The 16,798-nt window shown below is 31.0% G+C and overlaps 2 protein-coding genes across 5 annotated transcripts; one reads left to right on the forward strand and one right to left on the reverse strand.

Moving 5' to 3' along the window:
* Window positions 1–3,875: 3,875 nt before the first annotated feature.
* Window positions 3,876–8,927, forward strand: LOC114162271 (fatty acid amide hydrolase-like). The gene is made up of 20 exons (XM_028046096.1): window positions 3,876–4,140; window positions 4,445–4,554; window positions 4,675–4,735; window positions 4,834–5,021; window positions 5,296–5,425; window positions 5,933–6,010; window positions 6,083–6,230; window positions 6,319–6,431; window positions 6,544–6,619; window positions 6,708–6,779; window positions 6,863–6,914; window positions 7,051–7,122; window positions 7,224–7,304; window positions 7,500–7,600; window positions 7,688–7,780; window positions 7,877–7,945; window positions 8,024–8,088; window positions 8,226–8,287; window positions 8,451–8,546; window positions 8,677–8,927. Exons 1-20 carry the CDS (start codon window positions 4,041–4,043, stop codon window positions 8,755–8,757), a joined length of 1,848 nt encoding a protein of 615 aa, XP_027901897.1. The 5' UTR covers window positions 3,876–4,040; the 3' UTR covers window positions 8,758–8,927.
* Window positions 8,928–12,451: 3,524 nt separating this feature from the next.
* Window positions 12,452–16,247, reverse strand: LOC114163941 (filament-like plant protein 3). 4 transcript variants are annotated; one of them, XM_028048336.1, is made up of 5 exons: window positions 15,739–16,247; window positions 15,202–15,462; window positions 14,751–14,898; window positions 13,123–14,396; window positions 12,452–12,878 (listed from the first exon to the last, which is right to left on the reverse strand). In XM_028048336.1, the coding sequence occupies exons 2-5, from the start codon at window positions 15,310–15,312 to the stop codon at window positions 12,540–12,542; spliced, it is 1,872 nt and encodes a 623-aa protein (XP_027904137.1). In that variant the 5' UTR covers window positions 15,313–15,462; window positions 15,739–16,247; the 3' UTR covers window positions 12,452–12,539. The 4 variants fall into 4 exon arrangements, with proteins under 4 accessions (XP_027904137.1, XP_027904139.1, XP_027904138.1 ...); XM_028048338.1 differs by having other exon boundaries at window positions 15,202–15,516; XM_028048337.1 differs by having other exon boundaries at window positions 15,202–15,528.
* Between the last annotated feature and the right edge of the window lie 551 nt (window positions 16,248–16,798).

Here is a 16,798-nt window from a genome sequence, read left to right on the forward strand (position 1 = left end):
GTTGCACTCAATTGTTTGTATGTCGATAAAAGAACATCTATTATTCAATTTTATGTAGTTGGAATATTTTTATAGCGTGCCTCAACTAAACTCTTTCAAATTTTGTTTTCAGTTAAAATTTTATCCTATATTCCTATTGTTTTTTTGGCTTGGTCAATTTTCTTTTATGCATATCTGTCTTTTTTTTTATTATTATTATTATTATTTTCTATTTTGATTTTATTTTCTAACCATCTTAGAGAGAAAACTTTACTTGATTTATCATTATTCCTTTTATTGCAAAGGTCAAAAAATTAAGAATTTTACGGATAAATTTTTGTTTTGCTTGCAACAACAAATAAAATTTTGAAATTGTTTTTTATGATATATAGAGTTATTGATTAGTTTGTTATGACGTTTCCGAAAAAAAAAAAAATCTTATGTGATAATTGTATTCTAAATGCTTTGTCTAATAATATTTATAAGATATTTGTCATATTAAAATTATCTTTATGAAAAAATTGTATGTAAATATTTTTGTGATAAATAATTGAATTTTAAATGATTAATAATAAACGTATTTTTTTATGATATTCATTAGTTTAAAAATATTGTTTATGATTTTTATGATTTCAAAATTGCTTCTTATTATTTGTTAAGTTTTATGTCTTTATCTTCTAATAAAATATCTAATAGTTTTATTTTGATTATTGCAAATGTTGAAAGTTGTGATATGACATATTAGACTAAGTCACTTAAATTTAAATTCTATTAGAAGAATTATCTTTCTTAATCTTATTTCTAAATCTTCTATTCATTTGAAATGGAAATGTAAAATGAGTTCAATAAAAAAAAAATCAAGAAAGCTTTTGTATGAAATATGAGTTCGTTATAGAAGATGTTGATTCTTCTTGTATTGATAAGGTACAATTGACATTGCTTCCCTTGTTTGAACTAAATATTCTTGGTTCTCATAAATACTTTCTAGACTTGAAATTGTCAAATCCAATAAGGGTAGCTTTTTAAGTCAGAGAAAATATACTTTATCTTTACTTGGTGATAATGGTTTTCGAATAACAAACAAATTATATTATCTATGGATCTCAATTTAAAACCCAACCTCCGTAATGATGACCCTATTGAGGACCCCTATGTGTATAGAAAATTAATTGAAAAGCTTGTGTACACCAATTTGAAACCAAACATTTCACAAGCATAGTTAGTACATACATAATCCATTAATCACACATTTAGGTGTAGTTTGTCACCTATTATAGGATTTGAAGTCCAGTTCAAGTCAAAGTCTCTTCTTTCCAACCAAAACAAACTTCATCTTTCAGCATATATGTTGATGATGCAGACTAGGGCACTTGTTTAGATATCAAAAAATTCACCACTGATTTTTGTGTTTTTCTTGGTAATTCTCTAATTTCTTTGAAGTCAATCAAACAAGGTACTGTTTCAAAGCTATCAACAAAACCAAAATATTATGTTTTATACATCTTTAGTGGTTAGTAAAGTCATTTGAGTACAACAATTACTCAAACATTTTGAAGTTTCAAATGACACAACTATGTTCTTTTGTGATAAAAAATTTACCATGTATCTTGTTTTTAATCCCTTTCACCCTCTCATCAGGAAAGAATCAAGCATAAAAATATTGATTGTCACTTCATTCGTAAACTTATTAAAAAATAACTTTCGACTTTCATTCATGTCAAAACTAAGTATCAAATAACTGATATATTCACAAATGTATTTTTTTCTATGTTAATAAATATAATTAACCATTTCTTAAATGAATTATTTGAGCAACCTTTTAAAATATATCCAACATTTATCAATTATCTTCACTATACTACTTTAATATATTACTTTTATTGCAATCTTTGGTATATACGTCATTTGTTTGTTTTTAGTCTTTATAAACATTTTAGTTTTGTTTTAGTTTCTATAAACATTTATTTAATTTTAATTGGAAAAAATAATATTTTTTACTTTAGTTTCAATAATAAAATAATTTGTATGTTAGTTTCCATAAATATACAGAAACATTTTATGTTAATCATAGTGGGTGATAGTATACGAGTATCTGAAGTTGTATAAATATTTGGTTCACGCTTTGGCAGATAGAGCCAACACAAGACACTTTGATGAAGAATTGCATTGCTTGTCTTTTTCAGCATATTATGAGCTCCCAGTAGTAATTGCATTGCATTATCACCATCTTCATAACACTTTAAGTTGCAGCAACTACTCTCCCTTACGGAAACTTGATATGTCCCCATCACTAAAGTTGTTTTAATCTCATGTGCTCTTGTACTCATATTTTACCCTTAACCAACCAAAGCTATTTGGTTTCACAATTTTTGCAGGAAGAAGAAAAGTAATGGACAGGCTCATGTGATGCAGTGGACCACTATAAATGTAGAAACAACTCATATAGTAAATTGCATTAACTTTGGTGGTGTGCCCTAGGACCCAAAATAATAAAATAAAACAAAAAATGGTGGTGCTGGAGGAATCACAAGGAACCTCGTAGTCACACAGATGAAGCAGGCCTCTATCAAATTAGCACCATTTTCAACCTGCACACTCTACCGAGTCCCTAGAACCAAAATAAGTACTGCAACAATATGGCAACCAAAATTATTGCATCACATTCACACAATTGGTTTTCTAGATCTCACTAATACTACCATGCTACACTGTGCTTTAAATTGGTGAAATCAAGTGGAAGCAGATGCTCATTAATTCCTCTGTAAATCCAATTTATTGCCATCTCTTACCTTAGCATCCAAAAGTTGGCTTATTTCTGTCTTTTAAAGTTTCTTTTCTTGTTCATTCATTTCACCAATGAGCTAATTAATATTTCTTTCTATGTTATTCTATTGATGATATATGTTTGGCTTTTTGGTTGAGACAATTTCAACTCACTTTCAGGGAAACAACTTGCTTTTGAACATGTTTTTTGGAGTATGTAGCTATACACTATAATTCTTACATGATATGAGCATTTTTATACAGGGCAAGTTAAACCTTATTTAGTTCTTTATCTTTTAAATTTGGTCTAATCTAGTGTAATGAAGATAGTTCTTTCTTTTTACGTGATTTTGAACAATTTTTAACTGATAAAACTTCTTACATAATAAGAAAAGTACGAAAAGTAAAATAAGAAACGATCGTAAACATGATCAAGATGGCATGGAAATGTGTCTAACAGATAGTGACACAAGAGTTTGATATAAGATTTATCTATTTTTCAATTATTCATTTGACAGCACTATATATTTTTTAACTATTTTTGGCTTAATAAAAACATCATCTGTGTTGTATAACTTTTTAAGTTCATCAGAATCTTGTAATAGTAGTATAAACTGATCAAATTTAACAATTAGAATATTAAAATGGATTTTTTGAAGTAAATGATTATGATGAACCTTAAAAATAAAATAAGAAAGAAAGAGTATAATTTATTGAATATTAAGATATAGACTAAAATGATACATACAAAGAGTGAAAAGATGTAAGGGCAATGTATATGAAAGACAGTGTAATTAAACAATAAGCATTCTGGCAGTGAAAGTCAATCTAACTTTGTAAAGTGTGGGTAAGAAAAAGGTTTAATAATTATTTTTTGAAAGAGATTTCACTTTGAAAATTATTTTCAAAAAAAGTTGGGATCCAATTGATATTTTTTTTTTTAAATTTTAAAAGTAAAAATCAAAAACTGACACGTCTCAGGGTTATATTGGTATTCCCTATGGTTGGTTTTGAAAATTTATGAAGTTTTGTTCATGCAAAAGTAGGTGAGCTTTTTCCACACCAAAGAGACACCAAAACTGTTTGTAAGGTTTTGTTTTAACTTTATCCGTATAAATTCTACCATTTTCACGCAAACCACTTTGTCTACTAGTTTTCATACCAGATTCTATCCATCAACATGACAGTTAAAAGCACATCGAATTTCTACCTCATTCCTCTAGTAATCTCCGCCAAATTTTCCTATAACTAGTTATCTACCCTTCTGACATTTTTCTCCAAAACTCCTTCAGGGGCTAATGGATTTCTTGAACCGTAAGGGTGTGGTTTACACTCCCGTGAAGGATGTGGACTTAGGCTTCTATAGCACTGAATTCTACCTGCAAGCTAATGTCAAAGGTTCACCATGCACTGTCTTCTCTTTCTTTCTTTCTCTCCTACCATCATGGTATCTTGATTTGTTCTTCTTCTACTATGGTTTTCCATTTAGTTCTTGTGACAATTATAACATTGACTAGCCCCCCTAGTATGTGTCACTCTATCAGGTTCAGAAAGGTTCTGCATGTGCTGGTGTTTTAAGCTTACATTAATGGCATTTGATTTGATATTTGAACCAGAATGTTAGCTTGTAAAAGTGTTGATAGTGATGGATGATATCCATGCACACCCACAAAAACACTACTAATGATCTTTGCCATCACAGCTCCCCGCATGACTGGACTTTTAGTCAAGATTTTCACTCATCTATTGGAGTGTCCAATAATTGGAACCTTCCTACTGTTCATATTGAAGGGAAACAATCTTATTCACCGGGTATGCTAGCTCCAGGACCATTTGTGTTCCATTTCATGAACTTTTTTTTTTTGCAGTGAAGATTGAATTCTAAAGAACATCTTTAAGCAAGTGCTTTTTTGTTTTATTCCATTTTCACAGCTCATCACAAATGCAGAGTTCCAAGAACCACCTCTCTTTGTTCCCTTGCATGATTTTAAAGGTTTGAGAGATTGTGGACATGAGAATATTTGATTGCAAAATTTTGGCCATAGGTTGCCTTAAGAGAAAGTGGGTCACCGTTTCTGCTTAATCTTGCAGACTTAAAAGAAAGAGAAGTCAAATGCTTAGACTCTTCTTTGCCTCCTCCGGAGAAAGTTCATCTTGCACTGGATTGTTTGCCTACATCTTCACAGGAAACACTTGATGGAACAGATTCTTCGTTCTGCCGCTGGACAATAATGGATTATGCCAAAGCTTACCGGTCAGGGGACATAACTCCAAGCTTGGTATTTTCATCTTTCGATATACTTAAGTTTTATTCTCTTTTTCTGTCTTTACATTTTTACTCAGGGGACATTATTCAGAAGCTTTGGAAACTCAAAATTTAGATTAATGACTATAAGCATAAACTTGAAAAAGCTTAAGAAGTTGAAAAATAGTATTCGTGTACAATGAGTAATCTGCATCCACAAGTCCTTCACATTTCTAGTTCGTTCTGACTTTGGAATTTTGATGTACTAATATATTCATTGACTCTCTTTCTACTTTAATTTTTTGCAGGTTGCTGAACGGTTTATTGCGGCTATTGATGAATCCACAAAACCCTCTCTCCAAATGGGATTCTTTATTCACTACAGTGTTGATGATATTCTTAGACAAGCAGCTGAATCAACTCATCGATATCGAAGAGGTACTTCAGAGCAAGTCAAATGTCATTTCAATTCAACATTTAAGTGACCCCTTCCGATGGGGTTATTGTTATTGTTATTGCAACTCATAATTATGGCCACATGTGTTTTCTGCATCCAAAGATAAGATGTATGCTACTTAACTTTCCCTGACTCCACTTTCAACTAACGTATGGGGTCATTTGCCAACCGTACAAGTCTAATGAATTATATTCTAGGACTGCTAAAAACACATTTTCTAAGAAACTCCAAGTACACTTTTTGTTAGTAGTTAAAATTTACTACGAACTATGAAATCAGAAGTAAATCTCAATATGTAAGAAGTAAGACCAGCACAATTCTGTGTTTTTCACTAATTTTCAATCAATAATGAAGAATGCGTTAAAAGAAATTACACTGTCATATTTGCAGAGGTTCTTATTAGGATTTAGCCTCATTTGTGTTCATTCATATATTATGTGTACCCAACAATGTTCAGATACTTACCTGATGTAATACTATTTGAGCAGGGGAACCAATTTCAGTGTTAGACGGAGTTCTTGTTGCTATCAAGGATGAGATAGACTGTTTGCCATATCCAACAACAGGTTATTGTTTTACCTAAGGAATCTTCTATTCAAATGATTATGTGCTGATTTCTTAAAAATGTTGTTCTGAAGGAGGTACAACGTGGCTGCACAAAGAAAGGCCGTGTAACGATGATGCTTGCTGCGTTAAGCGTTTAAGGTTATGTGGTGCCATACTTGTTGGGAAAACCAATATGCATGAACTTGGGTCTGGAACCAGTGGGATAAATCCACATTATGGGTGAGATCATTTGTGTTATAGTCATATTCAAGGAATGTTCATAGAACTAGTTGCTGATAAGAGCATGTTTTCTTATTTACTTTTGTAGGCCTGCTAGAAACCCATATGATAGCAGTAAGATTGCAGGAGGTTCTTCTAGTGGATCTGCTTCTCTGGTGTCTGCAGGACTGTGTCCTGTTACCCTTGGTGTTGATGGGGGAGGTATTTGAAATCAGCATTCATTTTTTCTTAGTAGTGCACCAATGTTAGTAAGAGTACAAATAATTGAAACGTTGATGAATTACTTGTGATGTTTGCTTATTTATCTGTTCAGGATCTGTAAGGATGCCAGCATCTCTTTGCGGTGTTGTTGGACTAAAACCAACTTTTGCACGTATACCACATGATGGGTAGATATTCATATTTGTTTTATCGTGTTTAAATACTTGAAGGATTTTAATGTAATAACTTGGGAGAATGATCTTCTGCTATTTTCAGAGTTCTTCCCCTGAATTGGACAGTTGGAATGGTTGGAATACTAGCAGGCACAGTTGAGGATGCTTTGATTGTGTTAGTACTCCTTTCTATGATATCCTTTCTTCAACGAAATTTTAAGATTGGTTTTTCAACATCTACTGTTTCATTGTTTATAGTTATGCAGCTATCAGTGGTGAAATTCCATATCAGCAGATTTTCAGTGTATTGGTAAGATCTTGTTTTTCAAATTAATGATTTTTTAAGTCTTTCGATGTTTCTAATATCACATATGGTTCTGACTAGATATGCACTTTCAAGTTATAAATTTCCAATATCTTTGAATTTCTTATTATTTAATCTTCAGACCCATATAAATCTTCCACGACTGAGTTTGACAAAATCCATATCTGACATCAAGTTAGCAAAATACGGCAAGGTTAGAGTCCTGTTGCGAGCTACAAATATATGCATTATGATTCTAAAAAGTTTAGAAATAGGTTAACATCATGTTGTTTAACCACTACTTCCACCAATTAGTGGTTTGATGATTGCAGCAATGATGTCAGAATATGCTGCTCCAAAACTCTGCTCAAGCTTCAGGATCATTATAATTGGAAGGTACTGAAAAATATAAAAATGCCAATAGTCACCACTGATATATTAGCATGGTTTCTACTTTCCCCACATAAACAAAATCATATCTTTTTAAGCCAGAAAATTCTTAAAGAACTTGTAATACTGTTACTGAACCCATAATTGAGAAACAGCACATCACAATCATCACTTGCTAACTCTCTGTGTCAAACATGCAAGATCATAGACGTGACCATACCAGAGATAGAAGCAATGCGCCTGGCGCACTATATAACAATCGGATCTGAGTCTTCCACTGCACTTGATTCATTTAAAGAAAAGTATGCAATCTTATAAACTTTGTACCTTCGTCATTATCCTCTAGCTTGAGAAGTATGGTTGCTGACATCACCAAATTACTACCAAAGGAATTTTGCAGAATTAGGATGGGATGTAAGAGTAGCACAAAGCATCTATGGTGCTTTCAGCGGCATGGAGTATCTTAAAGCTCAGAAAATGAGGTAATATATGAAAAATTAAGCCAATTAATAAAATTACTGTTTTTGGAACACACTCTTCACTATTAATGTCATCTTATTTTTTCTTTTAATGAACAGGAATCGTCAACTTCAATTTCACAAGAAAATATTTGCCGAGGCAGATGTCATTGTCTCTCCAACAACTGGGTTTGTCCTGTTTCCTCAAACATGGTTTCTTTGTGTTTTTCACTTTGGTAACACATTTATGACATTTATCTGTAACAGTGTGACTGCATATCCAATTCAAGATGATGCTATTCAGACAGGTGAACTTGACTACGTGAATGGAGGTACACCATACATGAAATTCATCTGATTAACAATCAATTCAAACTCTGCATGATATGTTGAAGTTATTGGTAGCATTATGTATATGAATCACCAAAAATTCCTTGCAGAATCTGATTTTTTTTGCCACAATTTTCAGCTGCACTTGTTCGTTATTCCATAGCAGGAAACTTTCTGGGACTTCCTGCTGTCACTGTTCCGGTAGGATTATACTCACTTTTACTTTATTTCTTGGTATCTTGGGTAAACTTAAATATCTTCACGAACTAAAATTATTAATACGTAAACTAAAAATAATTTCTCTAAAAAAATGAAACTCTTATTAATTAGTTTATAAAGAAATTGTGTGTTTGGCATTTCACAGGTTGGATTTGACAGATTAGGTTTGCCTATTGGACTCCAGTTTATTGGGAGGCCTTGGTCTGAAGCCACACTCATTCATTTGGCATTTGCAGTGCAGGTAGAATTCCTTTCTCTAAACATTTTTTTTTAATCATTTATTTCTTGAAAGAGAATATGGTAAGTTTGCAAAGTTGATAAGTATTGGTTTGGTTGGTATTGAAAAATATGTCACTGTGTTGTTGAATCAGGCTATGTGCATGTCAGAGTACAGAAAGCCGAAGGTTTACTATGATCTGCTGAGAAAGAAGAATGAAAGCAATGGCATGTAGTTTGAAGCTAAACAGTTTAGTTTGTCTCACCAATTTTCTTTTTCTATTTCTTTCTGTTGCTGAATTTCATGTATTATTATTACCATAAAATTTTATGCCTTTGGTCGCAAGTTTCACTTTCTGAATGTGTTATACAATCCTTTGTCTTAGATATTAGTTTTACTGCCCAATATTTACTCCCAAGTTTTTTTCTTTTTTTTTCTTTTTTCCTGCTTTTGTATGCCAATTCTCAATATATATATATATATATATATATATATATATATATATATATATATATATATATATATTTATTGGCAGAGTAATGTTAAGAATGTTGCTTCATTCTAAATTAATATTTTTGTGGCCTTTTGTTTTTGTTTTAAAAATTTTTGTCTTTTAGTCCTTTTATTAGGTATGCACGATACAAATATGTTTAAATAGATAGATTATTTTATTTTTGTAAGTCGTACAATGTTATATATATTTTAAATGCTTTGTATGAAAGTTCATCTCGAGGTTATTAAATGAGTATTTAATTTGATTTTGTTGATTTGTATATAATACTTTAAATATGTTTTTCATATTAGTTTCGCTCCCTCAAAAAATTACAAATATCTTTTATTCCTAAAATATTTAAAAACAATGGTTTTTATATAAAAAGCAGTGGAAGCAATTATACTCGGTGTTTCGATCATAAAATCTGTTAAACAGCGTAGTTTAATTTGTAAATATAAAATATTGGTGATTATCTTTTACGCGAAAGGTTAATACTCGTAAATAAAATTAATGAGTTAAATATATTTTTAATTTTAAATTATGAATGTAAAATTAAAATTTATCATAGTCACAATTTTTGATATAATTAGTGATCAAATTTCAAAAATAGTACTTTTAATTTAATTATGTAAAAATTTTTTGATGTATTAAATAATATTGTTTATACTATTTGATACGTTTTAACTCAATACAATCTTATAACACTTTTCTGTGCATCAAACAAAGTTGATGTCATTAGATTAAAATAATTATATTTATTTTTTATATTTAAGTTTAGAAATCAAAATATATTAAAATTTAAAATTAATGAATTTTAATTGTACATTTAAATTTAAGAATTAAAAGTGTATTTAATCCACAGAAAAAATCTTATTTTATTTGTTATGGTGAGTGATTGAAAATGCCACATTGAATACTTTATGATAACAATAATAAAAAAGTTAAAGATGTTTTAGACTGTGAAATATTTTTATCAATTGAAATGCATTTCTTTTTTCCGCTGCAAATTATTATTTATCTGGCATTAACAACATGCTTATAATTTTGACGTGGAATTTATAATATCAAACTCATCCTGAATCCATAAATCCAAATTAATTAACTAAATTAGTTTAAACAGATTTTTAGTATTTTCTTTTACTTCAAATATGAATCTAATTAAAAATAATTGATTTGGTCATCATAATAAATTTTTGTTTTTTATTTTAAATTATTTCTTAGAAGATTGTACGTTCAAGTAATTTCTACTTTTGTATGTTTCTCCCTCTTCACTCCTTTTAATCTTCTTCTTATCATTTCACAGCATATTTCAAAATGTATATATCCATTTATTTAAAAAAAAATTATATGCATTATTAATTTTTAAGTCACCTATAGAATTAAGTATTTTTTTATATAAAAAAAAACTGTTATATTTAGTAGTGAATCTTTATATTTTGTAATAGAATTTTTTTAGTTTAATTTTGTCATAAATTGGGATGATATGACCATTACTTTACATCTCGTTGCCCACGATTATTCATATGAAAAAAAGATCGCTCAAATAAGATTTAAATTCCTCATAAATTTGATTTTTTTTTTCAATTGAATTCTTATTATAAATTTGGTTCTATTTAAGTGTCCAAAACTATTATTGTTTTTAGTTGAGTGTTTTCACTCAATTTGGGAGACAAGATCCTTTGAATTTACATTCTAAAGCAGAACATCATGGACTTGAACAATAAAAAGAAATGAAGTTCTAAAACTCTAATTATTCGATTTTTTTTTAAATAACTCAATTAAAAATACTTAAATTTATAAAGAGTTTAAAACTCAATTAATTTTTTTTTTTATTTTTTCATGTAGAGATAGGTAAACAATGATCAATACAAAAGTAACAATCAAATGATCCAAATAGATTGCAAAACTTAAAATTTTGAATACTCAATAATGAAAACTCGTAATATAAACTCAATTTAAAAATGTTCAATTATGAAAAACTTAAAATTTTAGTTAATTCAATTTTTATTATGATATTTTGGAATGAGAATAGATAATGTGCTGTGACTAGATTCATTTTTCCATTTTTTTTATGTATAAACACACACACACAAATCACAACAAAATAAATACGATATTATCCAAAATGTTCAAAAACACTTACATTTTATTATCTTCAATTTGTCAAATAATATGAAAGAGCCTATAATTTCATAAAATTCAAAATAGAGTATTAAGTAATAGTAAGGACAAAAATGATATATATATATATATATATATATATATATATATATATATATATATATATATATATATATATATATATATATATTTACTTGTACCCAATTTAAAAATTTAAATAATATTTACAAGTATGAATTTATTTGTCATCTTTAAAATTCTAATAAAATAAATTAACGAGATCTATAAAGTAATAATATTTATATATTAAAAACAAAAAGCAGAGAAAGTAAACATAATATTAAATAAACTAAGAGTATTATAGTTATTTAAAATGGAGTCAAGTAGAATAATAAGAATGAAGTAGATATCTACGTATTCATTCATATCCGTACCCGAATTAAAAAGTGGAGTATTATCCATACCGAATTAATTCAAGTATTTTTCATTAATATTAGGACAAATTTAAATAATTCATTTGTCTTCTCAAATTATTCTAATAAAATAAATTAATGAGACATGTAAAAGAATAAATATAGAAAAAATAAGCATCAAATAAAGCAAATATTTAGTTATTTAAAAATGACAAATATTTTATTCTATATTAATATAAATTAAAAATTATACAAAAGAATAATTTGAGATGAAATTAAAAAAAATAAAATAGTATGTGGCATTACCTCCACAATTCAATTTATACAACTGTCTCATTATCACTAAGTGCATATATTTGTTAGTACTGAATTGTATTTATTTAGCCAATATTCTTGAATTTAAGTCTTGAATGCCTGATTAATTACATGAAAGATCAACTTTTGCATCAAAGCAGTTGGAGCACTTGCACATTATGACACGTCCGACACGCCTTATAAATGGCGTGTCCCGTGTCCGACACGTATCGGACACCGACACCCGTACGATATTTGTAGGACACACTATGTCCAATTTGAAAAATAACTTTTTATCTTTTACATGATTTTGATGATTGAAATAAGGAACAAATCTTATTCTTTCACTACTTTTGGCATATTGGATATTAGATAGATATATTTGATTCATTTTTGTGTTAGTTGGCAATGTATTAGTTGACAGCTTCAAACTTAACATGTATATACACGTCGTATCCCGTGTCCTATGTTTTTTCAATTTAACCGTATCTCCGTATCCGTGTTGTATCCGTACCCGTGTCCATATCCAGGCAACATAGATGAACACAGCCCACTGTGTAATTCTAATTCACATATATGAACAATTTTAATTCTGCAAAAAGGTACTGTTTATATGTAAACAAGTAAGTTTGAATTTATACACGTTGAATAAGTATGACCACATTTACAGATTCATTTTTTTCTTCACCTTATTTTTCAGTGACCTCTTGTTTTGCTTACACTTTTGCTTCTTGGGTTGAACCTACCAAAACCATTACGGGTTTTTTCATGGGTTATAGATGATTGGTTTAGTGAAACTGATGGTTCAGAATCTCTTTTGGTCAAACTCAAATTACTATGAAAGTTCTTCAACTGCTCATCACCATTTTGAGGACATGGTGTAACTTCACAATCCGTAGAGCTCTCTGAATCAAGTAGAAAGTCTTCCAATGTTGCAAGGGACTTCAACTGCAGTCCAAGAGATTCAATGGTTTTTCGACATTCAGCAAATTTAGTAGCAGCCAATGCTAGTTCCTTCTCCTGCATATAAAGATGCTAAGCTCTTTATAGAAAACACTTGTGTACAACATTGTTAATGCAAAATATTTAGACCAATAACCATCACTTGTATTTAGTTACTTAGTAATCAAATGCAATTTTCTGTAATTTTAGCCTGCATCACATGTATTTAGTTACTTAGCTTTGAGCATCATGCACTTGACAACATTCATCAAACAACATAGAATACATCGAAGAAGGCTTAAATTGTGGAGTTCACATTGTGTGTTACCAAACTGACCTGCTTTTGCTCACTATTGTCACCTTCTCCGGACAGAATCTCAGTGTTTTTCTGGAGTTCAGCTTCATGCTTCATTCTCAAGAGCTCATCCTCCAACTTCTCACATTTGGCCAAATTCTTTGCTGACAGAGCTCTCTCTTTCTCAATCTCTTCTTCTAATGAACAGATTTTTGAGACCAATTCTTCTGCTTCAGTGTGTGCAGCTGTGAGTTTTGACTCAGCTATCTCTTTCTTTTCCTGAGTTGCTTTTAGTTTTTCATATGCTTCTTCATTTGATTTGTTTGCAAGAGCTAACTTAGTTTGAAGCTCTACTACCTCTAACTCCACTTCCTTTATTCTGCTCAATGATGCTTCAAGCTGCTTTTGGTACTCGTTTAGATCCATCTCTAGCTCAAGTTTCTCTGCCTCCATTTTCTCTAGTTTCTTTTCCAATGCAGCGTTCTTTTGAACCATACCTTCCATATCAGCATTTTCTAGTTTATTTACAACACTGACTTGGTCAGATGCAGCATTTACCACGGGAAAGCTACTTACACTTTCAGTATCTGGCAATGCAGCAAGCCTCTCCATTTCAAGGAAATCATCCATAAGATTGATGTCAGTTGAAAAGACCTTACGATTTTTTCCGGCACTGTTTTCATTCTTAAATTGATCAAGTTCATTCATATCCCAACCTCCTAATTTTGGCATGTCACTTTCAAGTACTAGTTGCCTCTCTTCAATATCTGACATGCTATCAGTAAATGACTCTACATAAACTGAAGAAGCAGCTAAAGACCTGTGATCATTAGCAGAGAATGGTTTGCGTGTCACAGTTTTCAGTCTCCGAAACTCAGCTTCTAGCTTTGCCACCTTCTTTATACTTTCCAAATGTTGCTTGCTTGCCGTTTCAGCAGCCTGAGTACTCAAATCTCTTTCTATGGTCCTGAACTCTAGTTCCTCGAGTCGAGATTGTAGCTCTATTTTAAGACTTGAATTCTCTTTCTCCATATCTTCAAGCCTATGGTGAAGATCAGAGTGAACTAATGCAGCAGCAGGATCCACAGCTTCCCACTCATGATCAGGTCTTTCAGATTCCAAGCCACAAGAGTTATTTGATACAGATTCATGAATCTTTTGCTCTTGTTCGTCTTTAGCTTGTCGAAGCTCCCTCATACACTCCTTGAGTGCCCCATTAAGATAACTAATTTGGTCCTCAAGAACTGAGTTTTTATGTTTTGCAGCATCAAGTTGTTGTTTTAAAATCAATACTTCATTTTCAGCCTTCTCCCAGCCTAATCCAAAAGCCATGTCAGTGGTTAATGTAAGTTTTTTAGCACTAAAAAAGAGCAGAAAACAAATTTCTTTAAAAACTTTAATAACCCCCCTAGAGCAGAAGTTTATGACATAGGCAGGACAAATGAGTCATGGACAAGCAGGTGAATCACATTTAAGAATAGTCCCTGAATCATATTTGGATAGTTTTAGATATTCATTTTCATAAACCATAACTAAGACCAACACTTAAACAAACGGGAAGTCAATGCAAATTCTCAAAGCCTCAATTGATTTCTCATTTAGATAAACATGTTTGTCAATTCAAGGTGAAGTTATTGATATCATATGCAAGATGGTCAAACAACAGATACCTGAGACAGCTTCTTCAGCAACCTTAGCATGCTGCTTTACCAAATCTTCTTGGGCACTAGAGCTTAAGAGAGCAGCAGATAACTTTTCAGTTAGAGTCTTCACATCAGTCACTTCTTCGGGAGGTGGAGTAGTATGTGTGGTGTATACCTATACATCATGGTAAGAAAAACAACATTCATCGAATTTACCCCAATTTATAAATATTTGAAAACCAGGATCTCAAACTAAAAAGAGGCAGAATCAATGGTCTATAAGCTTTAGAAAACTTATATTCATGTACAGTCTGCAAAACAAACAGTTTCTGCGTGCCCAGAAACTTCAAATCATCTCAGGCAACAGATAGTAGATAGAAAGATTGAAAAGAATGGAAACAAATATAAATAAACCATGATAACATGCAAAAACGAAGTTAACAATGTAAAGAGCTAAAAGCTAAAAGGGTGCTGCTACCTGATCATCGTAGAATCTTTCTGAATGAGATGACATTGAGCCAGAACTCTCAGTTTCACCTGGACTTTTCTCAGATGACTTCCTGCGCCATAACCAACTCCTCCGGTCCATCCACAATTGAGGCAAATCAACACCTTCTTATGTCTTCAGACAACAACATGAGCAACATTGCCCCCAACAAACCCTTTAGCCTGAACAGAACTGGATCCGAGGCTATGAGTGGAAAGAATAAGTGGAAGCAGGGAAAGGTGGCAAGTTGCTCTTCAAGCAAAACCCAGAATTAAAAAAGAAGAATGTGAGAGCCAGGTGTTCAACCTTAAGAAGTAACTTGCAAAGAAAACAGAAAGTAGTTATGAGAGAGAGCTTTGCTTAGAATTCACTTTCCACTCCTATCTACCTAGGTTTTAACATTAAGGGAACAGTGGTCAAAGGTAGAAATATAGAAAAAAAAAAAGTTCTTTTAAATTCTATCCTTTGGCCATCTCTTGTGATATTCCTTTATACACAAAACTCAGAGTGTGAGGGTTAGGCACCTACCATGAATCCCCAATTTCACGCCATGAGAATGGACTATCTGTAAGATTAAAGAAAACAGAGAAATTCATAGAAGGAAGAAAAAAGAGAGATAAATGATGGAAGATATTATTGATGGAAGTTTGTGTTGTGATGTGGAAAGAGATATTGGAAAAAGGAGAGGGACCATGTGGTGGTGACAGAGAAATAGGATAAGAGTGTGAAAGGGGTCTGAAAAAGTCCACAGCTTTAGTTTGGTTTTGTGATCTGTAGATGATATATGTGCAGGTAAGGTAAGTTTGTCGGGGTTGTATTGAAACAAACGCTGCCTTATTCCCGCTTATTGCTCCTGCGATTCACTACAGCCGTTAAAATTGTTTTGGCTTTCCTTTGTTTTTGTCTTGTTCTTCATGTTATTATTTCTGCCACTCTTGTGCTTCTGCTATTACGCTGTCTGTTCCTGCTTCGCTCCTCTGTTTAAACGCAAATTGCGGGTACTACCCTGTCACTACTGTGCACAATTGTGCCCTGTTTCGGACGCACTGCAGAAAGGTTCAACTAATTCAAAGGATTACAATTTATTTCTGTTGGGTTTAAAAATAGGGTACAAGCAGATTATATTTTAGTTGAAAAAGAAAATTGGCACAATAGTTTACTTAAAAACCTCAACATCACTTTTATTCCTAAAACAACACAGGGTGTGTGAAGCAAAATCAGAATCAGATCCAAAATGTTTTGGAACTGGATCTGCATTTTCATATCATAAATGGAACCAGTTTTTTTAATTTTTAATCTATTCCTCATTTTGAAACTTTTGATATTCTCTTGAAGGAACTTTTATTGTTCTTTAATTTTTGTTAACTTTAATATTAAAAATTTTAATTTTTAATTTTTCACATCAAATATATTTTAATTTTTTTATTTCAATCAGAAATTATTTAATAATTTCATTCATCATAAAAAATGTTTTCAAAATAATAATAACTCATGTAAATATCATTTTATACTTTTAACATCAAGGACAATTTAGTAATCAACTTATTCTATCTATTAAATTTTATTTTTAATTAGTTACATTAATCAA

This window comes from Vigna unguiculata, chromosome 9 (assembly GCF_004118075.2).
Source record: "Vigna unguiculata cultivar IT97K-499-35 chromosome 9, ASM411807v1, whole genome shotgun sequence".
Classification (NCBI taxonomy): Eukaryota; Viridiplantae; Streptophyta; class Magnoliopsida; order Fabales; family Fabaceae; genus Vigna; species Vigna unguiculata.

Bases quoted from the DNA above. Each gene is read 5' to 3' on its own strand.
- LOC114162271 (XM_028046096.1), top strand. From the start codon at position 4,041: ATGGATTTCTTGAACCGTAAGGGTGTGGTTTACACTCCCGTGAAGGAT. The intron at 4,555-4,674 runs GTATGCTAGCTC...CCATTTTCACAG, and splicing joins GAAACAATCTTATTCACCGG to CTCATCACAAATGCAGAGTT. The intron at 6,432-6,543 runs GTATTTGAAATC...TTATCTGTTCAG, and splicing joins CCTTGGTGTTGATGGGGGAG to GATCTGTAAGGATGCCAGCA.
- LOC114163941 (XM_028048336.1), bottom strand. From the start codon at position 15,312: ATGGACCGGAGGAGTTGGTTATGGCGCAGGAAGTCATCTGAGAAAAGT. The intron at 14,899-15,201 runs GTAGCAGCACCC...CATGATGTATAG, and splicing joins AAAGATTCTACGATGATCAG to GTATACACCACACATACTAC. The intron at 14,397-14,750 runs GTATCTGTTGTT...CTTTTGGATTAG, and splicing joins TGCTGAAGAAGCTGTCTCAG to GCTGGGAGAAGGCTGAAAAT.